This window comes from Elephantulus edwardii, unplaced genomic scaffold, assembly GCF_000299155.1.
Source record: "Elephantulus edwardii isolate Elephantulus edwardi_28Jun2011 unplaced genomic scaffold, EleEdw1.0 scaffold00110, whole genome shotgun sequence".
Classification (NCBI taxonomy): domain Eukaryota; kingdom Metazoa; phylum Chordata; class Mammalia; order Macroscelidea; family Macroscelididae; genus Elephantulus; species Elephantulus edwardii.
The window spans coordinates 5,308,996-5,331,549 of record NW_006399860.1 but is presented as its reverse complement, the minus strand read 5'-3'; the positions used below and the strand labels follow the sequence as shown (position 1 = coordinate 5,331,549).

Below are 22,554 nucleotides of genomic sequence, written 5' to 3'. Positions count from 1 at the left end.
CATCCATTTTGGTCTTTTCTTTCTCTTCTGTCTTTGTAATGACCATTTACACTCTTCCTGAATGATATCTTTGACATCCTCCCACAACTCATTTGGTCTTCACTCATTAGTGTTCAAGGCTTCAAACCTGTTCCTGAGATGATTCTGAAATTCAGGTGGTATGTAGAGAAACAAAAAGACAAATGAAATAGAACTAAGAGTTCAGCAATAAACTGTCATACATCTAGTCAACTGATTTTTTTTTCAAAAGTCCATTTGATGAGGTTGAAGAGTCTCTTCTATGAATTGTATTGGGAGAATTGTATTTTCATATGTAGGAAAATAAAACATGATCCATGCCTCAAAATATAGCCTCAAACAATAAAAAATTAAGGACCTAAATGTGCAAATTGAAACCATTTGTTGAATAAGCAAAAACAGTCCTATCAGGCCTTAGTTTCAGCACTGAATGATACGGTAATAAAAGCATAAAGAGAAAAAGACAATGGATGATAGATAGATAGATAGATAGATAGATAGATAGATAGATAGATAGATAGATAGTCTCATGTAAGAACAAACTACCAGATGAGAAAATATCTTCTCATATTATCTGACAAGAATGCAGTAGCCAAAATAGATACAAACCTTCTGCAATTTAACAGAGAAAAATGAAATAAACCTGTCATAAAATAAGCAAAGGACTTGAATTGATATTTCACAAAAGAGGATATTCAAATGACAACCAAATGAAAGTATCTTCAGCATCAATTTCCATGAGAGAGAGGCAAATTAAGACCATAATGAGATCAAATTTCACTCCCTCTTAGGGTGGCTAAGATTTCAAGCAGGACAGAAAGCAACAAATGGTGAAGATGTGGGCAAATTGGAATCCTTACCTACTACTTATGAGAATGTAAATTGTGGGAAGCAATGTGGTTGTTCCTCAGAAAACAAAACAAAACAAAACATAACTAACATGTCTTGCAGCAACCCAAAAGACTAAGCAGACCTTCAGAGACTTGTACACCAGTTTCCATGGCCATAGTATTCACAGACTAAATGGTAGAAATGAATTGAATGCTCTTAAAAAGATAAATGAATAAGCAAAATATAGTTTTTATATACAGTAAAGTCCTCAGAAGACGAAATAGGGTGTTGATAACATAGGGATCTTGAAGAAATTAAACTGAGTGAAATGAGGTAATCACAAAAGCCAAATGCTGTATGACTTTACTAAATGAGTAGCAAAGGCCAAATATATAGAGACCAAAGCTTAGTGGTGGTTACCAGGGGAAGAAAGGAATAAGAGAAGTAGAGTCACCAATGATAAAAATCACATTGAAGATAGAGTTTCACAGCCAGTTAAGTTACTGTAATTACTGTCAATAAATTGTATACCTGTAAAAAAACCCAAAGTGGCATTAGTTATGCAATATGTTTACCGTGATCAATGGAAAAACCAGTAGCTACTGAGACTGCTTTGTATAACCACACACCTCATTTAGTGCTTCTCTTCTACCTTCTAGTTGGGTTTGGTTTTTTAAAATTTATGTTGTTTTGCTTACAAAGTTTGTATACCTTGTGTTTCACACACTGTTCTTCATTCACATTGTTACATATAGTCATTCCCATTCATTTTGTTTCAAAACATTAATCACCATTGGACTATGCCCACCATTTCCCTGTCTTTTCAGGTCTCCACCTGGTCTTTCCTATTTCCTTTACTCCCTCTCTCAAATCCCCAAGTTCTGCAAACCTGTGATCTTCCTCTTACTCATCCTCACCTCCTTGTTCCACTCATCCCTGTCTTGGATCTCCATACATGTTTTACTAGTTATACTAATTTTATAGTGATGGTGTTTTGCAGTATTTGAGTTAATTCACTCAGCATTATGCTCTCCATTGTAGTTGGCTTAATGCTATTTGGGGTTTTAAAAGTAGTCTCTACTTACCTGGAGCAAAAGAAGATGATGATTCAGGAATAGAGAAATGTTATGGGATGTGTAGCAAATTTCCTCCATTAACAACTGCCTCATTTGCCACAAAACAAGAAAAACTTGAAGGTTACTGACTACCAGTAAATAATTAGTGAACATTTTAATCAAAGATAGTCTTAAGAGGATATTGTGGTACAATGAATGAATGTGGCTCTTCCATCCATAGCCTCTCATTTTGTGAAAACGTATGCAATGTTTTAAGGAGATAGGATGAGGGTAGAATTCAAACCCTACCCTACTGTTGTTGTTTATCGTATTTGGGAATTGACCCATAGCTGATCTTCAGCAGGTTTTCAGAGGCAGTTAGGTGCCAGAAGGGAGGAGATTGCCAGTGTTTTTCTGTTGGAGTAGCTGGTGGATTCAAACTGCTTCCCTTTGGGTTGGCAGCACAACATCTCACAACTAAAGCATCAGGGCTCCCTAGTGGCACTTTGAAGCTCAGTGCTTGGTCTTCAGGAGACATTAGGTCACCTGGGGCACAGCATCCAGCTTTAGGATGGATCGTGGCCCATCCCTCACCCAGCTCTTCAACACTGGCCTACATCACTCCTAGTCATGTGAGCCATTTCCTTGATGGGTTTTGAGTTTCTGTGAGATCTTCAAGCAATACAAAGAACCCAGAAGACATAAATGAGAGTGAGGAAACAGAATGGAAGAGGAACAGTTAATGTTGCGAATGATGGAGTGGTACAGCAGATTGAACGTTTGAGACATTTTTAACCTCCATCTTTTAGTAGCTAATTCAAGATATATCTTAGTAGAATAGATTCTAATAGCTGATATTTATCAAAAGGGGGAAAGTGTAAAATGGCGTTTCAAATTCTCTGGAATGTCTGGAGCCATGCACTGATGAATCCTTGAATCTATTCCCATGAGATAATCTTTAAAGCAAACATATCTCCTGAAATTCTAATAAAAATCAAACAGTAGTTTTTCTTCACTAGTGAAAAAAAAAAAACCAAACCCTGCCCTGAGCATTATACTCTTTAAAGAATAGCTGAATGAGATCAGATTGCCAACTGCAACAGACAAGATTTATTAGTAACTTTAGTGCACAGTGCATTCATGTTAATGAGTATGAAAGAGTTCAGGAAACAAAGGTGAAGTTGGTTGCAGACCTGCAGGAATGCCTCCACTGTCACTCAATTGTACATGTACAAGCTGTTGCATTGGTATGTTAACAACACAGCATCAAAATAAAATTTTAGGAGAAGAAAAAAAGAAAACAGGTTCAACTTGAAGAATGTAATCAGTATCACAAAATTACACAGGTAGAAATCATAAATTGTTAAATTGGCGAATGTTTTATTGTATGTTTTACCCCAGTACAAAAGTGAAGTAGATAAAAATAATTAGCTAAATTAGCTTCTAACTTAACCTTCTCATATTATATGTGTATGATCCTTGAATCACTTTTATTCTTCAATCCTGAATTTTCTGTCATCTTTTTACTTCTGTTCCACTTCCTCTTAACCACAGAATAGGGCAATGTTCAGATCCATTGTTCACAGGGACTCTTCTCTGCCCTGCCTGCCTCTAGAGATAACCATGTCCTAAATTTTGTGAATGTCATTTCTTTTTAGGTTCCTTCAGTCTATGGGAATGTCTTTAAAAACTGTTGCTTTTGCATTTTTAGCCTTTTTTTAATAAAGGAATTATATTTCTGCAACTTGGTTGTTATACTTAGCATCATGTTTGCACAGTCTGTCCGTGTGGGTGCACATAGTGCTTTAGTTACTCTTTTTGTCTGCATGTAGGTAGGAATGTTTATCTTTGTTGGCTGTATCTCTTGTGCATCCCTCCATGTGTTGCCTTTATTTAGTGATGATGTTGTTGTTGTTATGTGCCGTCGAGTTGCTTGTGACTGATAGCAACCCTGTGCACAACAGCCCTAAACCTTGCTCTATCCCTTGCCAATCTTATTGTCTCCAACACGCCTATCCCCATTACCCCAGTGACTGAGTCACTCTATCTCACCGAGGGTCTTCCTCTCTTGCACTTCCCTCCACCCTCCCAAGCATGATGTCCCTCTCCAAGGGCTGGTCCCTTTTTGCAACATGTACTGCGCCATTTATTTCCTTAGTAGCTATAGATCTTTTCACTGTCATAAAGTATTGCTTGCTTTTTTAAGTTGTTAGAGAGTTGCTTATTCTTACCAGTAATACTTCTGTGATATGTTTACAAGTTAGTCTTGGTGTGAACATGCAAGATTTTCTGTTATGTATGCCTGGGAATGGAAATTACTGGGTACAAATAATCAGTACTGCAGACCAATGTTAAGTGGCTTTGCAAATGTTACATCAGTTTACTTTCCCACCCAGAGCTTGTTAGAGATGCAGTCTTCTCTCTTCTGGTAGACCACTTATAGCTGATGGAAACTATATAGGATGTGGATAACAGTCCTTACAATACTTACAACTTTTACAATGATAATTCTCTTATAAAAGAACTTTTTGATGAATATTTTAAAAGGTATTGAATTTCTACTATGAACCTCTGAGCACTGAGGGAAATAAAAAGAAACCAGCAGTGTTATCCCTACCCTTCAGGGGAAAGAGTCTATCTAGAACAATTACGAGTTAAACTCTGTAGCATTGATTCCACATTTAAATAGAAGTTTGCAGAGTGGATAGGAATGGTTAGTATGCTAGAAGGGACTTTAAAGCTTGAATGTGAGTGAATGGAGCCCTGGTAGCACAGTGATTAAGCACTGGGCTTCTAACTGAGAGGTCTGTGGTTCAAACTTAGCAGCACCGTGAGGGGGGAGAAAGATGTTATAGTCTACTTTTGTAAAGATTACAGTCTTGAAAAATGTGTGGAACTGTTCTGCTCTATCCTGCAGAATTTATATGAATTAGAATTGACTTGTAACAGTGAGTATGAATGTGAGAGCTAGTTGTGGGGAGAGAACACTGAAACCAGTTGAGAAGAGTAGATAGTTGGGGGTAAGGATCCATTGTATATAGATTGTTACACTCTGTTACCATTGAGTTCATTCCTGCTCATGCTACTCTGTGCTGTAGAGTAGGATTTACCATGGAATTGTCAGTGGCTTATTTTTTGGAAGTAAACTACCAAACCTTTCTTTTGTGAAAGACTTTCCACCCCTCTACACTCTTCCAAGAGAGGTGCACTTAAACCTCCAACCTTTGATTTGCAGTCAAGCATGCTATCTGCACCATCCAGAGACTTCTTTTAGATTCTTATATATGATGAATAACAATGCTGTAAGTTTTTAATAGATGAATGATTATTAAAATAGACTTATTTAATCCACATACAGTAGACTGAAAGGAAGAAAAGAAGCTCTGGTTGCCTAGTTACAAACTGCACTGCAATCCCGAGGGCACATGGTTCTAGGTCACCAGCTCCTCCGCCAGAGAAGGATGGGCAGCCTCCTCCCGTGCGAGTAACTGCCTCTGAAAACCCACTGGTGGGTCATCTCTGGGTTGGTTCTGACTCTGGTACACAACAACAAAGGGAAGGCAGTTGCTGTTTTCCTACAGATAGTCAAGAGTTGAGAGATGGAAGATTAGAAAATCCATTTTGAGGTCCGTGGTGGACCTACCAAATTTAAAAAAAAAAAATGATGTTTAAAGTGATGTGTCAGTGGAGGTAGGCCATAATTCTAGTAGACTGACAGTTATGTGGTGGTGTTATTGAGCACTGTGTAGTTATCCTCCATTTTGGGATCTAACATAGTCACTTCCGGGGTGTGACCTGATCTCATCAGCCAGTCACTTGCAAGGGGAGCTTCCTCGGACATATGTCCTGCCTGCATCTAATATGCGTGCATCTGGGGGCAAAACCTGTTAGCTTTTGCTTGTTCCAGATACTGTATCCAGTTAATCATCAACTGATCGCCAGTTTTAGGTATTTTTGTCAACTTTTCTTTTTTTTAAACTCTGGTGTGTGTGTTTTGTTTTGTTTTTCCCAAACTGAAGGATTTTATTTTAGAGTGAAGCTGAAAGAGCAATCTATTGGGTTTTTTTAAATTTTATTTTATATTTGTTTGCTTACTAAGTTTGTATACATTGTGTTTCACACTATTCTTCAATCACATTGTTTTTCAAACAAACACTCCCATTCTTTATGTTTTATAAAATTAATCACCATTACACCTTGCCCATCATTATCCTACCTTTCCATGTCCCTGCTGGGTTTTTCCCATTTCCTTCACCCCCTCTCTTCACCCACCAGATCGTGCAACCCTGTGGTTTTGTCCTTACTCATTCTTAACCACTATGCTCACACCTTATACCCCTTTGGGTCCCCATACTTGTTTTACTAGTTATCCTTTTATTTTTACAATAATGCAGTATTTGTCCTGATGTGACTGAGTTAGTTCATTCAGTATGATGCTCTCTAGTCCCTCTCAAGTTATGTAGTATTTTTCAACATAGTTATTGTGGTATACAGAAAGGTGGTGTTTTCATCCATTCATTATTGCACATTTCCTCCCTCCCTCTCCCTTTACCCTTCCCTAGTCCACTTTGTAATGCACCTATTATTCCAGTTTTTTAATGTCATATATATTTTGCATAATCATACATCTCCCTTCCACCATATTACCTAGTAGTTTTGAGATTTGGCCACTTCTAACACCTATGAGCCAGTGGCGTGCTATCTAACCCACCAGTCTGGGATTTGTCATCCTCAACAGTCTGTGATCTAGCACCTGAAAGTCTTGGGTTGATTTATCAGTCCCAGCAGCTGTATGAATCAGGAGAAGCCTCCAGCCTGGTGTTGACTCACACATATGCTTGCACTAGCCTGTATAACTGTGTGAGCCATTACCTTGAAACAAATCTTATACTCTGTCTCCTAGTCATATGTGTAACCTGCATACACGCAGGTAAAGCCAGTTTTAGTAAGAACTCAAATGCATTGCTGCCAGGTTGAACCAACTCATAGCTGACCCTCCACTGGGGTTTCTGAAGCTGTAAATTGCACAAAAGGAGACTGCCCCTTTTTCTTGGTGGATTTGAAGCACCAGGAGGTGCAGCCTTTTGATTAGCAGCACTGCAGTTCCCTACAAACTATTGCACCAGAGTGCTCAAGTAAGGAGAGAGTTTATTAAAGAAGATTATTGCAAAGGGTGTGCGCTATTGCAGTGGGGAGGCAACTCTGACCATACAGTTGGCATGTGTCTTGAGAGTTAGGCATAAAAGGATTTTTCTTTTATGAAGAAGAGTTAACAAGACATAAAGTACCAAGTGTGAAACAGTGGAATGATAGAATTTTGTGATCAGATAGTAAATCAAACACTGTGCTGAATCCAGCCTATTTTATCCAAGTCCCTAAAGCAGAGGCTATATATTGGCTCAGGTAGAGGGCAAGTCCCGAGCCTTGGATGAAGGAGAAACCTTATCCAATGTTTGGTTAACAAGCATTTTGTTCTAATTAACCAGTCGGGACAAGAAATTTGGCTTTGTAAGTTCTTTGCCTGGCCTTGCCAGAGATAAACGGGGCATCATTGAGTCTTATCCAAATCATAGAAGAGTGATTATTTATAGTAGGCTATTTGTGGAACACAGAGAGTGGGGATTTCTTTAACCACTCCTTTTTTCCAGAATCACAGGGTTCAGGTATAATTCAGCATTATGAACGCTTCTTGGCCTCCTTCTTTATCATTTCAGGATTTAGAATAATGAAAAAGACAAAGCTCAGTTCTATTTATCAAATAACTCTCATTGCTTTTGAGTGGGAGTGAACTCATAGCTGACCCTCCCGTGTATTTTCAGAGGTTTTAAATCACAGGAGAGGAGATTGCCAGCATTTCTCATGTGAATCCACTGGTGAATTTGAACCATTAGAGAAGTATTGCCTTTGCAACACAACTCCCTAAGAACTAGGCCGCTCAAGTCTTTTTTAATTATTTAATCTCAGAATTTCATCCTTAGAAACCTTCAGAAAGAAAAAACAAAAAGGGAAAGGTAGTGAGAGAAGGCAAAGAGGACAAATAAAATATTCCTTCCAGGTTTCATATAAGGAGCCTTTATGGCATATACTTTAGGCCTCAGGTGCTAATGGAAAGATTGAGGCTTTGAATCCAACCATCTGTTCTGACTTGGCCTCAGCTCCCATAAAGATTACAGCACAGGAAACTCATCAAGATATTTCTGTTCTGTTACATGAGGTCAATATGAATCAGAATCAAGTTGACAACATCAAAAATTTGTCTCATGGATGGTTAATATTCTCAACTTTCCTGGACTCCTTCTTGAGTACTTTGGTTGAGTTCAACTGTTACTTTTAGGATACATTTGTCTCCCTCTAAATGTTGAGTGAGAGCCTTGGATTCCTTTGCTTAAGTTTTCAAGGCTCTTACATACTTTGCCTCACACCTCGTCTGGTTCACTGGTTGTTAGTTGTTATTTTATTAGTGGTGCAGGTTCAACACCACACAGAGGCTCCTCTGAAGCCTGCTCTCATGATTTGCTATTGAAAGGTTACCTTGAAAGTACATAGTGCCGTGAGTTTACATTGTAAAAGACTTTAAGAAGGAATGTATTCAATTCTGTTCATGTACATACAGTTTTGTTATTTTATTTGTTTTGGACAGGGGAGTAAACATACTGAATGCATGTTACTTCCTTGAAAGGGATTTGACTATGTATATAGTATATAATGGCATTTACCAGTCTATGAAAATGTACCCAAATTAAACAAAACCTGCGGAGCAGAGCTTACTGGTTCAAATATAGATTCCAAAATATTGCTAAACTATCACACAGAAAAGATACCTCTTTTGAAGCAATGTTTTTGTTTTCAGAATAATCTTTGCGTAATTACTTGCACAAACACATTTCAGGTTCCATGCAGCCATTTATCAGGGCCTTAAGGAACCCTTGAGAAAGAATTTGATACCTGTCTTTTTGTTTGCAGTTTAAACATGCTGATTTACTAGGCTATGAGGAAATTGGACAGAAATTAGATAACTACCCCACTATTTACTCTCCAATAAAATAACAACAGTCTTACATTTAGGAAGGAAAGAACTGAGAGTAGAAATTGTAATGATCTGGAGATTTATTTTGTTTGGTGATTAAGATTTAAGTCTGTAGAGGGCACAGCCTTCTGCTGTGGAGCGTCCCTTCACCCTCCCGCCTCCTGTCAATTAAGGTGAGCTCTGGAAAGAAAATCCTGTACCTACCTACCAATTAGCTAAGAAATTTTCAAGTTGGATAGCAGAAATACTTCCTTTTGTAGAGGAGATAGTTTACACTTAACACTACCCCCAAGAAAGTTCAGGAAATATTCAGTTGAAGCCATTGGGCAGTTTATATAGAGGGAGAAAGAAAAGCATCATTATAGCACCTGAAATAAGAGGCTGAGGCAATGAGATGGACAAGAACAATAGCATAAAAGAGCCTTACCTAGAGAGTGAGACCAGGGCTGAGGTCCTATCACCTGGAAGGCAGACTATTATTGAATTTAGGGACAAGCTACTGTTATTATTTTTTTTTAAATCAGACTCCATAAGCTAGTGAGATACAGATGATATTTGGTTAAGATTTCCATATATTTAAGAGCTTATTTAAAGTGAAATATACCTGGTTTGTCTAATGCCCTTTTTGTAAGTGTGTGTGTTTCTGTGTATACCTGTGTGTGTCTATATGTATGCTGTTATGTGCCGTTGAGTCACCTGCAACTCATAGCAACCTAAACTCTCTATCCTGAGCTAACCTTGCTGTCTCCAACACACATATCCCCATTACTTGAGTCACTGATTCCATCCATCACATTAGGGTCTTCCCCTCCTGTATGGTCCCTCCGCCCTCCCAAGCATAATGTCACTCTCCGAGGACTGGTCCCTCCTTGCAACATGCCCAGAGTATGTCAGACAGAGCTTCAAAATTCTTGCTTCCAAGAAGCAGCCTGCATTCACTCTCTCCAGGACAAACCTGTTCTCTTAACAGTCCACGGTATAGTCAGTATTCTCCAGCACCACTGCTCAAAGGCATCATTTCTTCTTCGATCATCCCTAGTCTTTGTCCAGCTTTCTGATGAATAGCACGTAATTGCAAAGACCATGGCCTGGATCAGGTGCACCTTAATCTCCAGACTGATATTGTTGCTCTTTAGTACTCTGGAGATATCCCTGACAGCAAACTTTTTTCCAATGCAATTCATCTTTCGATTTTCTGGCTATTGGTATAAAGAGTGTTGATTGTGAAGTCAAGCAAACTAAAGCTATTAACAATCTCAATGTATGTGTGTGTATGTCCTATATATCTGCTGATACACACACACACACACACACACACACACACACATGTTGTTGCTGTTGTTATGTACTGTCCTGTTGGAACCAATGCATAGTTGACCTTCTAGCAAATTTCAGGGGCAGTAAATTACATGGAACAATATTGCCCATCTTTCTTCTGTCTTTGGACCTTGTGCCTTTGTGTTGGCAGGGCAACTCCTTACCAACTAGGCCATCAAAACTCCTATATGGGTAGTCTCCTCTCTTGCAGTTTTCAGCCTCTGAAAACCCACTGGAGGGTCAGCTATGAGCTGTTTTTGACTTTACATACTATAGTTGGAGGGTACCTTCCCCACCTCCCTCACTTCTGACAGTAGTTTTGTTGTACTAGCGTGATTACTTTTCCTCTTATGTATATCTTCTGTTAGTCTCTCCATTCTCATTGTCATGGGTAAGTTTGGCACAGTTTTTGATTAACAGAAAAAAATTACAGAGAAAAACTTAAAAATTATTTACGGAATATCAAGAATCTATCATCTAGTCCTTGTTTAACCACAGGAAAAGAACTTTGTCCCTGTCAAGTCTCAAATGACTTTTAAAACTTAGAAGTAACTTTGAAAAAGATACCTTCTAGACTTACTTATAGATACTGTAAAAAATATATTTTCACAAGATCTAAATTCCCTCTCGGTTTCCTTCCTCTATGCCTGTGTTGCTTTTTTTCTTGCACATAAGATAATGAGTTTTGAACCATAAATCTACATCAGAGAAAGGCATAATCTGAAAGTTCAGTGTTTATTTTTTATCTTACCTTATTGGATAAGAGAAAATAAGAAAGAGAAGGAAGCTATTTCTGAAATTCCAGTTCTATTGTGTGTTCTAAGTGAATGTGGATCAGGGTTTAATTCTGTGTGTTGTTAGACACCATTGTATTTCTGAGCCACCTTTATACTTGTTGCTGTGTTTGGTAACCATTGTGTCAGTCCACCTTAGTGAAGATTTTGTCTTGTGACACTCAACAAGTCCTTCCAGATACAATATCCAGACTGTTAGAGGTGAAGTGTGGCCATCCTTGATCCTGAGGAACATTCTGGCAGTCCTTTTGTGAAAGGAGCTAATGCCTTGTGGGGTGGCAGAGTCGGACTTTCACTTATTTCATAAAAGACAAGCCCGCATCAGTAATATCCATAGCAACAAACAACTCATTCAGACATGCCACCCTCCATGCTCCTGCACCTCTTTCTGTCAAACATTTGGGTCCAATATTCATTGACTCACAAACTTTTGTCACAGTTCTGGGGTTTATTAGGGAAATCAGAGAGTGGAGGAGGCAAAGAATATCACACAATGCAATTACAGGTTCACTTCATTCGTCCCTAAGCAGATTAACAAGACACAATTCCCTAGTTAGTAAACATCCAGCCAGGTTTCTACCCAGGTTCAATTCGGAAAAACAAAACAAATAAAAAAAAAATCCAAATGCAAGAAGCCTCTGATTTCCTCAGTCATCCAGAAGACTTTATCTTGAAGCAGTTTTTATAATCTTCAGTAGAATTTTGCTTATTTGTGATGTTAGTGATATTGTTCAAGAATTTCCACACTCTGTTGAGTCACTTTTTTGGAATGGGAATAAATACAGATTTCTTCCAGTCAGTTGGCCGTCAGCATCTGTTTGTTGAAATATGTCAATTAGTATCCCCTCAATTCCTTGGGCCTTGTTTTTTGCAGTTGTAAATGTTATAAAACAAAAGGGTTATGAATTGTTGAATAAAAAATCACCATTTTAAAACTTTCACCTAAAATAATTTTGTGCTTTTTTTTGTTTGTTTCTGTGGTCTATTTCTAGTTTGGAATTTTGTGTCCAATGATGATTTCTTGAAGGTCTTATGTATGTATTAGTTGCTTCTCACTAATTTTCATCTCTTTATGTGTTTTCTATTCTAGAGGAGATTACATTTAAACCTCTCTTTATGTTTGTGATTTTCTTCATTTTAATCTTTCAAATTTATTGCTGTTGAGTTAGAACTGCCTCATTGCTGACCCTCCAATGGTTCTTTACAGACTAAAAATCACCCTGAAGGAGATTGCCCAACTTTTCCCCTAGTTTTATTCATTAGTATAAAAAAGGACCTTTACCTTATCTCCTCAAGAAAGGCTTTTCGGTTTTCCTACAAGGTCTGAAGTATTTAATTTTTTTTTTTCTTGTCAGCATGTCTGAGACATCCCAAGTTCCTCGTAACCTACATTTCCTGAGAATGCTGATAGCATCAGTGCTTGTGAAAGGATCAGTTCTTGCTTGTAATTTTTATTTTGTTTAAGCAAAACAGTTTTTTGTATGTGTTCCATATCTATGACTTTTTTTTTCTTTTTTTAGTTTCTAGTTTGTGGGTTTTTTTTTTAATTGACATAGCACAGTATCATGTTCTAGTACCATTTGAGAAGGGCTTCTGTATGGGAAATTGTTAAATGTGATGTGTACTCCTTTAAGTTATAAACTTTATTTTTTCTAGAAATCTTTCTGGAGTATATAAGGTTTTCAGATTTGCATAAATACAGTTTTGGAGGCCCTTTGATGATCTGTGCTTCACCTTCCTTGAAGCTCTTATATCCTTCTTCCTAGTTTTCTGTATTTTGTTCATAAGTAGTACTAGGTAAATTTTGTGGACTGCACACTTGCTTTTATCTACAGTAAGATCTAATAAGAGTTGATATGCAACATATTTTTATGAACAGTAGGGCAGTAGGAAATTATGAACGTGAACAATTTAAGCTTGCCTACACCCTGGATCAGACTGCTGGTATTAATAATTTATATGTGGAGGTAAACTGGTTGCTGTTGGAGTAGACTAGAATATATATGCTTTTTTCCCTTCTTCCAGTAAGTAGTGTTTTACTGTTAATGCTTTAGGGCTAATGATTGTTTGTATACCATTCCTATTGATGCCAGTTTATATCAGATTTATAATCACATCACAAAAATTTCTATATATGGGGTGTGTGTATGTGTGTGTGTTTGATGGTTGCAAAGATATAGATGCCTTCTGTCAAGTTTGTCACAGTGATTTGATATGCATAGCCCTTTCTTCCCTCTTCTCCTGCCTCCTTTTTTCCATTCATTTTCCAAAATCCTGGTTATTATTAATAAATGCTTATTTGGCTTAGGTGTTAGAATAATTACTAATGGAGAAAAAGAGATGTTATTATTTCTAATGCACACAACACATGTACTTTCTGCCATTCAAGTGAAGTAGGAGAAACTTTAGTACTTTTTAATTTACTACTCTTTTTGTAAACCATTAAGCGAGATAAGATTCCTTTTTTTATGTGGTTCATTTAATAATATTTCTATTTCTCTAATATTTGAATGTCTTATTTTGGAAACCATAATACTATTTAGTGTTTAGCTGTTTCACACTAAAAATTAGAAAATATAGTATTGATAATTACAGGTTATTTTATTTGTATGTTTCATTGAATCAGAATCAACCCATTGCTGGCCCTCCAGTAGCTTTTAAGGCAGTCAATCACATAAACAGATAAACGTGTACACACACTCGCTCACACACACTTTGAAAGTTAAAAACTTCTTAAAAAAAAAAAACCCAAAAACCTTTGTAGTGGTTTGCATACAGAAATCTTATACTTTGTGTTTCATTCATGTACATTGTGTTTCACACATTGCTTCACATTGTGTTTCTTATGGTCATTCATATGTTGTTATGTATTGTCGAGTCGCCTGCAATCATATCAACCCTGTGTACGACAGCCCTAAATCCTGATCTGTCTTGGGCCAATCTTACTGTCTCTGACATACCTACCCCCATTTCCTCAGTCACTGAGTCTGTCCATTTCATCAAGGTTCTTCCTCTCTTGTGCTGTCCCTTCACCCTCCCAAGCATGACATCCGTCTCCAAGGACTGATCCTATCTTGCAATATGTCCAAAGTAGGTCAGATGAAGTTTCAGAATCCTTGCCTCCAAAGAGCAGCCTGGTTTCACCATCTCTAGAACAATCCTGTTTGTTCTCCTAGCGGTCCATGGCATATTCAGTACTCTTTTCCAGCACTACAGCTCAAAGATATCAGTTCTCTTTCTGTCATCCCTAGTCATTATCCAGCTTTGTTATGCATAGCAAGTAATAGCAGAGTCATTCATATACACATACAGCATTGACCTATTATGCCTTCAATTATTTTCTCTTTTCTGGTCCCTACTGAAGCGTTAATTCTTTCACTACCACTACCTCTGCCCACCAAACCCTGTTATCCTAGTGATTTCTCTGCCTCCCCACCCTCTAGCTCTTACACCCCTTTCCTTTCCCCTTTTGGACTTTTTATCCATTCTTAATAAGTTACCCATCTATGTTTACAATAATGGTCTTAACACAGTGTTTGTCCTTAAGAGACTGAGTTAGTTAATTTGGCATAATGCTCTCTAGACTCTCCCATGTTATATAGTATTTTATGAAATCACTATTCCCTTAGTGCTGCGTAGTATTCCATTATATGGACATAACACAATTTTCCAACCCGTTTGTTTGTTGATATTTGGGTTCTTTCCATTTTCCTGCTATTGTGGGTGTAAATAACTCCAAGTGTATCTCAGTTCTGACTTCCTTGGGGTATATCCTAGGGATTTTTTTGTTCAGCTTTTTGAGAAGATGCCGAACTGCCTTCCAGAGTGGTTGTGCCATGTTTTAACCCACCAGTAATACACGAAAGTTCCAATCTCTCCACATCCTCTCCAACATTTCGTGTGCTTTAACTGTCCTGTTAAACTTTACCACTGCTACTGAGGTGAGACAGTACCTTATTGTGGTTTTGAAATTCATCTCTCCTATTGCCAGTGATTTTCAGCATTTCTTCATATGTCTCTTGGCCATCTGAATGTCGTCCTTACTAAGTCTTTTGCTAATTTTTTAATTGATTTATAAGTCTGTTCTTTTTTGTTTAAAGCTATAATCTTGTTATTTAACTTCTCCATTCTCATGTCTAAATTGAAACCATATTATATATTATATGTGATTGTGGTAGAAAGTAAAGCAACATATGAAAAGATGTCAGTGCCCCTTGGTACAACTCAAACCCAACTAACTTCTTGCTGTTGTTGTGTTGTAATGTACTCACAGCTAACTCTTGTGCAGGTTTTCTGAAGCTGTAAATTACACAGGAAAATATGTGTCTGTTTTTGTCTCATAGAAAAGCTAGAGAATTAGAACTGCCTGCTTTTGAATTAGCAGTGCAACTCTTTACCCCCTAGGACACCAGAGCTCCATGGTAGGTGTTTGCCAATTCCTTTCTTGCTTAAAAAAAGTAATGGAACACATTATTCCTGTCAAGTTGCACAGTTCCTTTCTTTGTGATTTACTCACTGGCCATCTGCTCAGGGAGACATGGTTGTAAATGTTAATTTGTTGTGATCTGAGTTAGATTTTTAAGAATCTCAGATGCTTCCGTAATACCTAAAATGTTGTTAGGCGCCATCGAGTCAAGTACGACTCATAGCGACCCTATGAACACATGATCAGAACCCTGTTCTGTTCTTGCCATCGTCACACTACTTGACACACAAGAACCCATTGTAGCAGTCACCATGTCAGTCCTCCTCATTGAGGGTCTTCCTCTCCTCCACTCTTCCCGGCATCATGTCCCTCTCTAAGGAATAACCCCTTTCTCCTAATAACATATCCAAAGTATGTGAGGCAAAGCCTTATCATTCTTGCCTCCAAAGAACATTCCAGGAGCACCCACCCCAAGACGTATTTGTTCTCTTGGCTGTCCATGGGATGTTCAGTGCTCTCCTCCAAGACCACAGCTTAAGGGTTTCAATTATTTTTCTGTCATTCTTATTCATTGTCCAACTCTGAGATGCATAGTAAGTAATTGGAAAGACTATTATGGCCTGATACAGACACACCTTGGAATATGGAATGTAGGTTGCTTGAATGTTGGAAACTTGGAACTTGTTAAAAATAAAACGGAACGTGTGAACATCAACATACTAGGCATAATAAGATGAGATGGACCAGCTTTGGCCACTTAGAATCAAATAATTACATGGTATATTATGCAGCAAAAGAAAAACAGAGGAAGAGGGGTTTTGAATTCATAGTCAAAAAGTCAATTTCAAGTTCTATCCTGATGTACATTATGATTAATAGGATAATATTATGATTAATAGGATAATATTCATACACCTATAAGGAAGACTCATTAACCAACTATTATTCAAATACACACTCCTACATTTAGAGCCAAAGAGGAAAAAAATTGAGAGTTTTTACCAAATCTTGCAGTCATTTACTTCCATAAAATTTTAATATCGTACATATACTTTGTACATTTTACAGATTCTTCTACCTGTGTAAGAATTATACACACATATAAATTTTAATGCCACAGGTAGATGTTTATGTGCTAGATGTTTTATAATTTTAAAGTGAGATTTTTTTCACTCTCTTTCTATTAGTCCCTTAATGTGATGCACCTCCTTAAAGAATGTGTGCTTTTTAGACCTTTAAAACATGATTTAAGTAGAGATTTTATACCTTAGTAGTTTAGAGCTTATGTTCTAGCTGGAAAACTCGAGAGTGAATTCTGACCACTTCATTAATTAGCAGTGTGACCTTTTGTGTCAGCTGCTTAAAAATCATAACCCACATTTCTTCATCTGTAAAGTGGGAACACTAATATTACCATCTTCATAGGGATTAAATTATAAATAATGTAATTTGTATAATGTAGTCAATTTCTTTTCCAATACATTAACTGTTAGGATTTTTTTTTTTATTTCAGTAAGCACACCTTTATTATTTTCCATTTGAGTGTCAATATCTTTTTTTTTTGTTTGAGTGTCCATATCTTAACTATTTTATTTCTTAGTTTTTAATACTAACTGCCTTTGGAAGAAAAAATGAAAGCTTTCTTGATAGCATGAGATAGAATACCTGTAGTTTTCCACATTTCTCAAAAGCTGATCAGAAGGATTTCTTAGTTTATATATGTTATTGATGTTGTTATATGCTATTAAATTGAAACTCACTCATAGCTGATCCTCCCGCAAGTTTTCCGAAGCTGTAAGTCACACGGGAGGCAATTGCACATCTTTCTGCCCCAGAGTGACTTAGTGAATTCATACCACCTGCTTTTACCAGCAAAGCTACTGTTGTAAACTAGTTGTTGTGTAGTGTTGAGACAGAGCCGACCTGTAGCTGACTCTCCAGCAGTTTGTCAGAGGCAGCAGATCTCATGGGAGGGAATTGCCTAGCTTTCTCCTGCACTTTTGTGTTGGCTGCATAATTTCTTACATTGTACTAAGTCACCATAGCTCCCCATTAGGCGTATGTTGTTGTTGTTGTCGATTGCCTTTGAGTTGAGCACGACTCATAGCGACCCAATGAACAAAAGGCCCGAAGCGCCTCTATAACTATCAACATTTATCAAAGTTCATAGAGTTTCCAGAGGCATGTTGTTTAGGAAGTGGATGTCACTCTTGCTTCCAAACCTGTCTTAGAATGTTGTTGGTTAAGTTGCCTGCGATGCATAGCGACCCTATGTACAGCAGCTCTGAACCCTTCCCGGTCCTGAGCCAGTCTCACTAATTCTGACACACCAACCCCCATTGCTCCAGACACTGTATCAGTCCATCTCATCTGGGGTCATCCTGTCCTGCACTATCCCTCCACCCTTCCGAGCATGATGTCTTTCTCCAAGGACTGATCTCTCCTGGCCACATGCCCAAAGTCAGTGAGGCGGAGCTTCAAAATCCTAGCATCCAAGGAGAGAGACTTCGTTTCACCCTAAGACCTATTTGTTTTCTTGGCAGTATAGTTATATATAAACTCCAAATTCAAGCTCATAACCATCAAGTGGTAACTGACTCAGAGCTGACCCTCCAGTGGGCTTTCTAGGCTATAAATCACATGGAAGGAGCTTCCCCATCTCACTCTCAAAGAGCTCCTGATGGATTCAAACAGTTAGGGAGGCAGAGCTCTTGTGTTAGCATTGTGTCTCCCTACCGACTGTACCACTAGAGATCTCTACAGCTGTATATAGAATATTATCATCAGTTTATATGCTAGCTTGAACTTTAGATGATTATTGTATTAATTATACACTTCTTAATTCTGTTTTTCAGATATTTGATTTAATGGATGCGAAAGCACGTGCTGATTGCATCAAAGAAATAGATCTTCTTAAGGTAAATGAACAAACTGTTAAATATTTTTAACATATTCTGATATTTTGCTAAAAAGAATTTATTAAAATGTCACACTTAAAAGAAGATTGCTGAAATGTATACTATCCTTATTTCAAGTATTGTGGCTACTTTTTTTTTTTTTTTTAAATTTTTGTGTGAGTGTACCGTCAAATCAGATCTGACTGGTACAGGAGGAGATTGTCTCTCCTTCCCCGGCAGAACATCTGGTGGATTCGAACCGTGCGCCTCTGGAATTGTAGTTGCAGGTTGTGGCTACTTTTTTTTAGTTCAATTTCAAATAATTTAGTTGGACCATTTGTGGAGGATCAGCCTGTTACTTGGGCTTGGGTTTTTTGTTTGTCCAAAGTAGTAACAGAGAAAATAGACTTAATATATTTAAAGCATAAATTTTTTTTTCCTTGATTATGCAGCTGGACATTATATACAGTTCTAGTGCATGAACCTTGTAAAGGTTATATATTATAAACCCATATTAGTTTTATTTCAGTGTGTGATACACTGAGAAGGTAGTGATAGAAAATGCTCATATGTTTTGATAATATACCTGACTCTTTTTGTCCCGTTTAGGAAAGGTAAAATTAATTTTTTATTTCTCATGCCCTCAGTGAGTATAAGTGAAAGTTCCATTTTCTCTATACTGCTGCTTTTATAGTGACTTGCCTTGTCATTTGGGAGAAATGTAGTGGTTTATGTTACATTTTCAACTTATATGCCATTTGTGTGAGTGCTTAAAATGAATCATATTTATCTAAAAAGATAAGTGTAAGGGAAAGGAGTTACACCTTCTGACTACTCCAGTAATTATGAAAGATGAACCAGTTTTTTTTAAATGTGTATACTTTAATACTTTATAGTCCTAGTACTATAAATACACAAATATACACTGTGTGTCTTTAAAATATGTATTTTTATTGTTGACATACTTATGTCAACAATATTTATAACAAAACATTTAGGTTTAATAATATTAGTAGAAAGAGAGGAAAAGAAATGGTTTTAGATATAATTCTTGTATAATGTTGGTACACTGCTCGCCTTATGTTAACTTGTTTAAAGATTGGACTAAATGTTACCGACACACTTTTACAAGAATAAAGTTTTGTTAGGGATTTTATGTATCACCCTAAATTACTAATTTCTATATATTTATAATATTTGTTATAAAAGCAGTCTTTAAGTACAGTAATCTTAAGTAGTTGTTGTTCTTGATTGCCTTCGAGTTGAGTACAACTCGTAGTGACTCTATGAACAAAAGGCCTGAAGCCTCTCAACAACTATCAACATTTTTCAAAGTTCATAGAGTTTCTAGAGGCATGTTATTTAGGAAATGTTCAGGAGATGCCATTTGCTGTTTATTTATTGATCAAATACTTGATGAAGTGATACTACTGTATTAATACAATAATAAATAAGTTAATATAGTAATAAAGTAATAATATAGCATTAATATCAAAGAGAGAGCAAAAGGACATTTTATCATGGAGAGTGCTCTGAAATGAGAGTTCTCATTTTGAGGAATATAATTTTCAGTAATTGATGATTTAACTTTGTCACTCATTTACATACACTTTTGTACTTGTTAGTCACAGTTGTGGTTTTAAAAGCTTTAATGCACCATTTGTTGTAATTTGTAAAAAAGAGCATTAAAAGAATATTAATTTATAAGTATTTTCACTTTCAGTAATTATAATGTTTATTTCAAAATTCATTCAGATTAAAGAAAATTATGTTAGCATATTAAGAATTATATAAACTAAAAAGAAAGTGTAAATAAATTTATTCTAAAGTATATTTAAGTAACACTTCCTGATACTTGTTTCTTTTCTCAGCAACTGAACCATCCAAATGTAATTAAATATTATGCATCATTCATAGAAGATAACGAACTGAACATAGTTTTGGAATTAGCCGATGCTGGTGACCTATCCAGAATGATAAAGGTTAGTTGTGTGTGTATGTGACACCATTTTCTTGAAGTTTTAATTTATTGTATATTTGTCTGTTAATTTAGGTACTTGAAAGCCTTCAACACAATGCTTGGCATGTGACATATTTTTAATAAATAATAGATTATGATAATAACTATGAAGATTGTTTATTTGGTGAACTAGTCAATTTATATATGTATAGACATCCCCCAGATAACTTGGAAGTGGACTAAGACACTATAAGGGGAGCTCTGGTGGCCTAGTGGTAAGGAGCTGCACCTACAATCCCAGAGGCGCACAGTTCGAATCCACCAGATGCTCTGCTGGGGAAGGAGGGACAATCTCCTCCTGTACCAGTCAGATCTGATTTGACGGTACACTTACAGAAAAATAATAAAGTAAAATTTTAAAAAAAAAAAAAGAAAAAGACACTATAAACTAAAATTCTGCAGCTTGATTTCTTCAAGCCCAGCAGTCTTGATCCTGTGTCAACACAGACCCCTGGATGGCTGGAGAAAGAATGCTGAAAGCACTTCTCAGCAGCCTGATTCTTGGGGTGTTTTCCACCAGGAAAGAAAGGCTTTGCATTCAGAATTTAGGCATCAGATCTTGATTATTTAATAATTACTTCACTTTCTTTTTAAAGGACATGACAGTTGAGTTTAAGTCTAGTTGCAAGTCTTAGAAATACAAAATAATAGCTTAAAAAATACTTGTCTTTGGGCCAGTTACTTAATATCTCTGTGCCACGTTTTTTTAAAACTAAAATTATAATAGACTGTACTTCATTCTGCTCTGGTGAATACAAAATTATGTTTAGAACAGCATGTCATGTTGTTTACTTATAACAACCCTCTATCTGTCTTTCAAAGGCTATAAATCTTTATGAGGAAGAATACCAAACTTTCTCACTTGGAAGGTCTCGTAGATCTAAACCCTTGACTTTTCCATTAGCAGTTTACTATTTAATGCACTACTATACCACCAGATCTCCTTTTGCACATTGTTTAAGGCGATATAAATAGTAGTTATAGTAGTTATTGCTGTTAGTAAGAGAGCTCTGTTGGCTAGTGAGTAAGGAGTTGTGCCAACCCAAAGACCGGAGGTTCTAATCCACCATCTGCTCTGTGAGAGGAAGATAGACAATCTCCTCCTGTGTAATTTCCAGCTTCTGAAAACTCACTGAGAGTCAGTTATGAGTCATTTCCAACTCCATCACAATGACTTTAACTTTTTCCTTGTTATTATTATTATTATTATCATTACTGTTATTAGTTTTTATTGATATTATTGCGCTCAGATGGCTTAGTGCTAAGGAGCTATGCTGCGCACGTGGTTCTAATACACCAACTGCTCTGTAGGAAAAGATGAACAGTCTCCTCCCGTGAGACTTACTGCCTCTGAAAACCCACTAGAGGGTCAACTGTGAATCAGGTCTGACACAACAGCATATAATAACAGCAACAGTAATATTATTATTATCATATAAAAGTGTCACATAAAAGAGAAGATGTAATATAATGGCTCTGCTACATCCCATTTCCAGCCATCTCTTAATACCTCATATCACCATTGCTAGGCATGAAGAGCCGAAAGGTACCTACCAGCAGTCTCTTAAGGCACATTCCTAGGTACAGCCATACAGCATTTTCAGCTTAATTCCACTGACTATAATTTAGTCTCATATAGATACATAACTGCAGGTATCTAATGTATCTAGCTGGAATATATTGTCTTTGTTCAGCTGCCCATCTAAACCAGTGCTGTGTAAGATGAATGAACAGATCTGAGGCACAAGCTATAGTCTCTGATGTGTAGAGTTGTTAGAAGAATATTTTTAAAAACAGTATTAGGTGTTTTATGTGTACTGTCTTACTTAATTTTCCCGACAATTCTGAGAGGTCAGCTTGACAATTAAAGAAGGTACATAACATTACTAGTAAATGGCAGATCTGGATTTTAGATAATAGGATTATTTAGTACAAACATCATGTGTTTTTCTCTTTAGTGGCCCTTAGAGGATTTTTCTATCACAAATCTTCTTTGAAAGTTAAATGAAACTCCTTACTTAACCTTCTTCCCTGAAAAAATGTTGATGTACACAGTTTCACATTCCATTTTAGAGGGCTCATAGATTCTCTGTTCAAAGGGTTGACAGATTCAAAGCGTTGGCATTACTTAGGGATTCAGTATCAGTTCTTTAAACTCTGTGTCACTGA

The 22,554-nt window shown here is 36.9% G+C and overlaps 1 protein-coding gene across 1 annotated transcript in view; it reads left to right on the top strand.

Annotated features, from left to right (window-relative positions):
- Positions 1-22,554, top strand: part of NEK7 (NIMA-related kinase 7) — a 124,382-nt gene that overhangs the window by 36,083 nt on the left and 65,745 nt on the right. The window contains exons 3-4 of the mRNA XM_006892097.1: positions 18,324-18,386; positions 20,237-20,347. Coding sequence (XP_006892159.1) covers positions 18,324-18,386; positions 20,237-20,347 — 174 coding nt within the window. The remainder of the gene's footprint in view (positions 1-18,323; positions 18,387-20,236; positions 20,348-22,554) is intronic.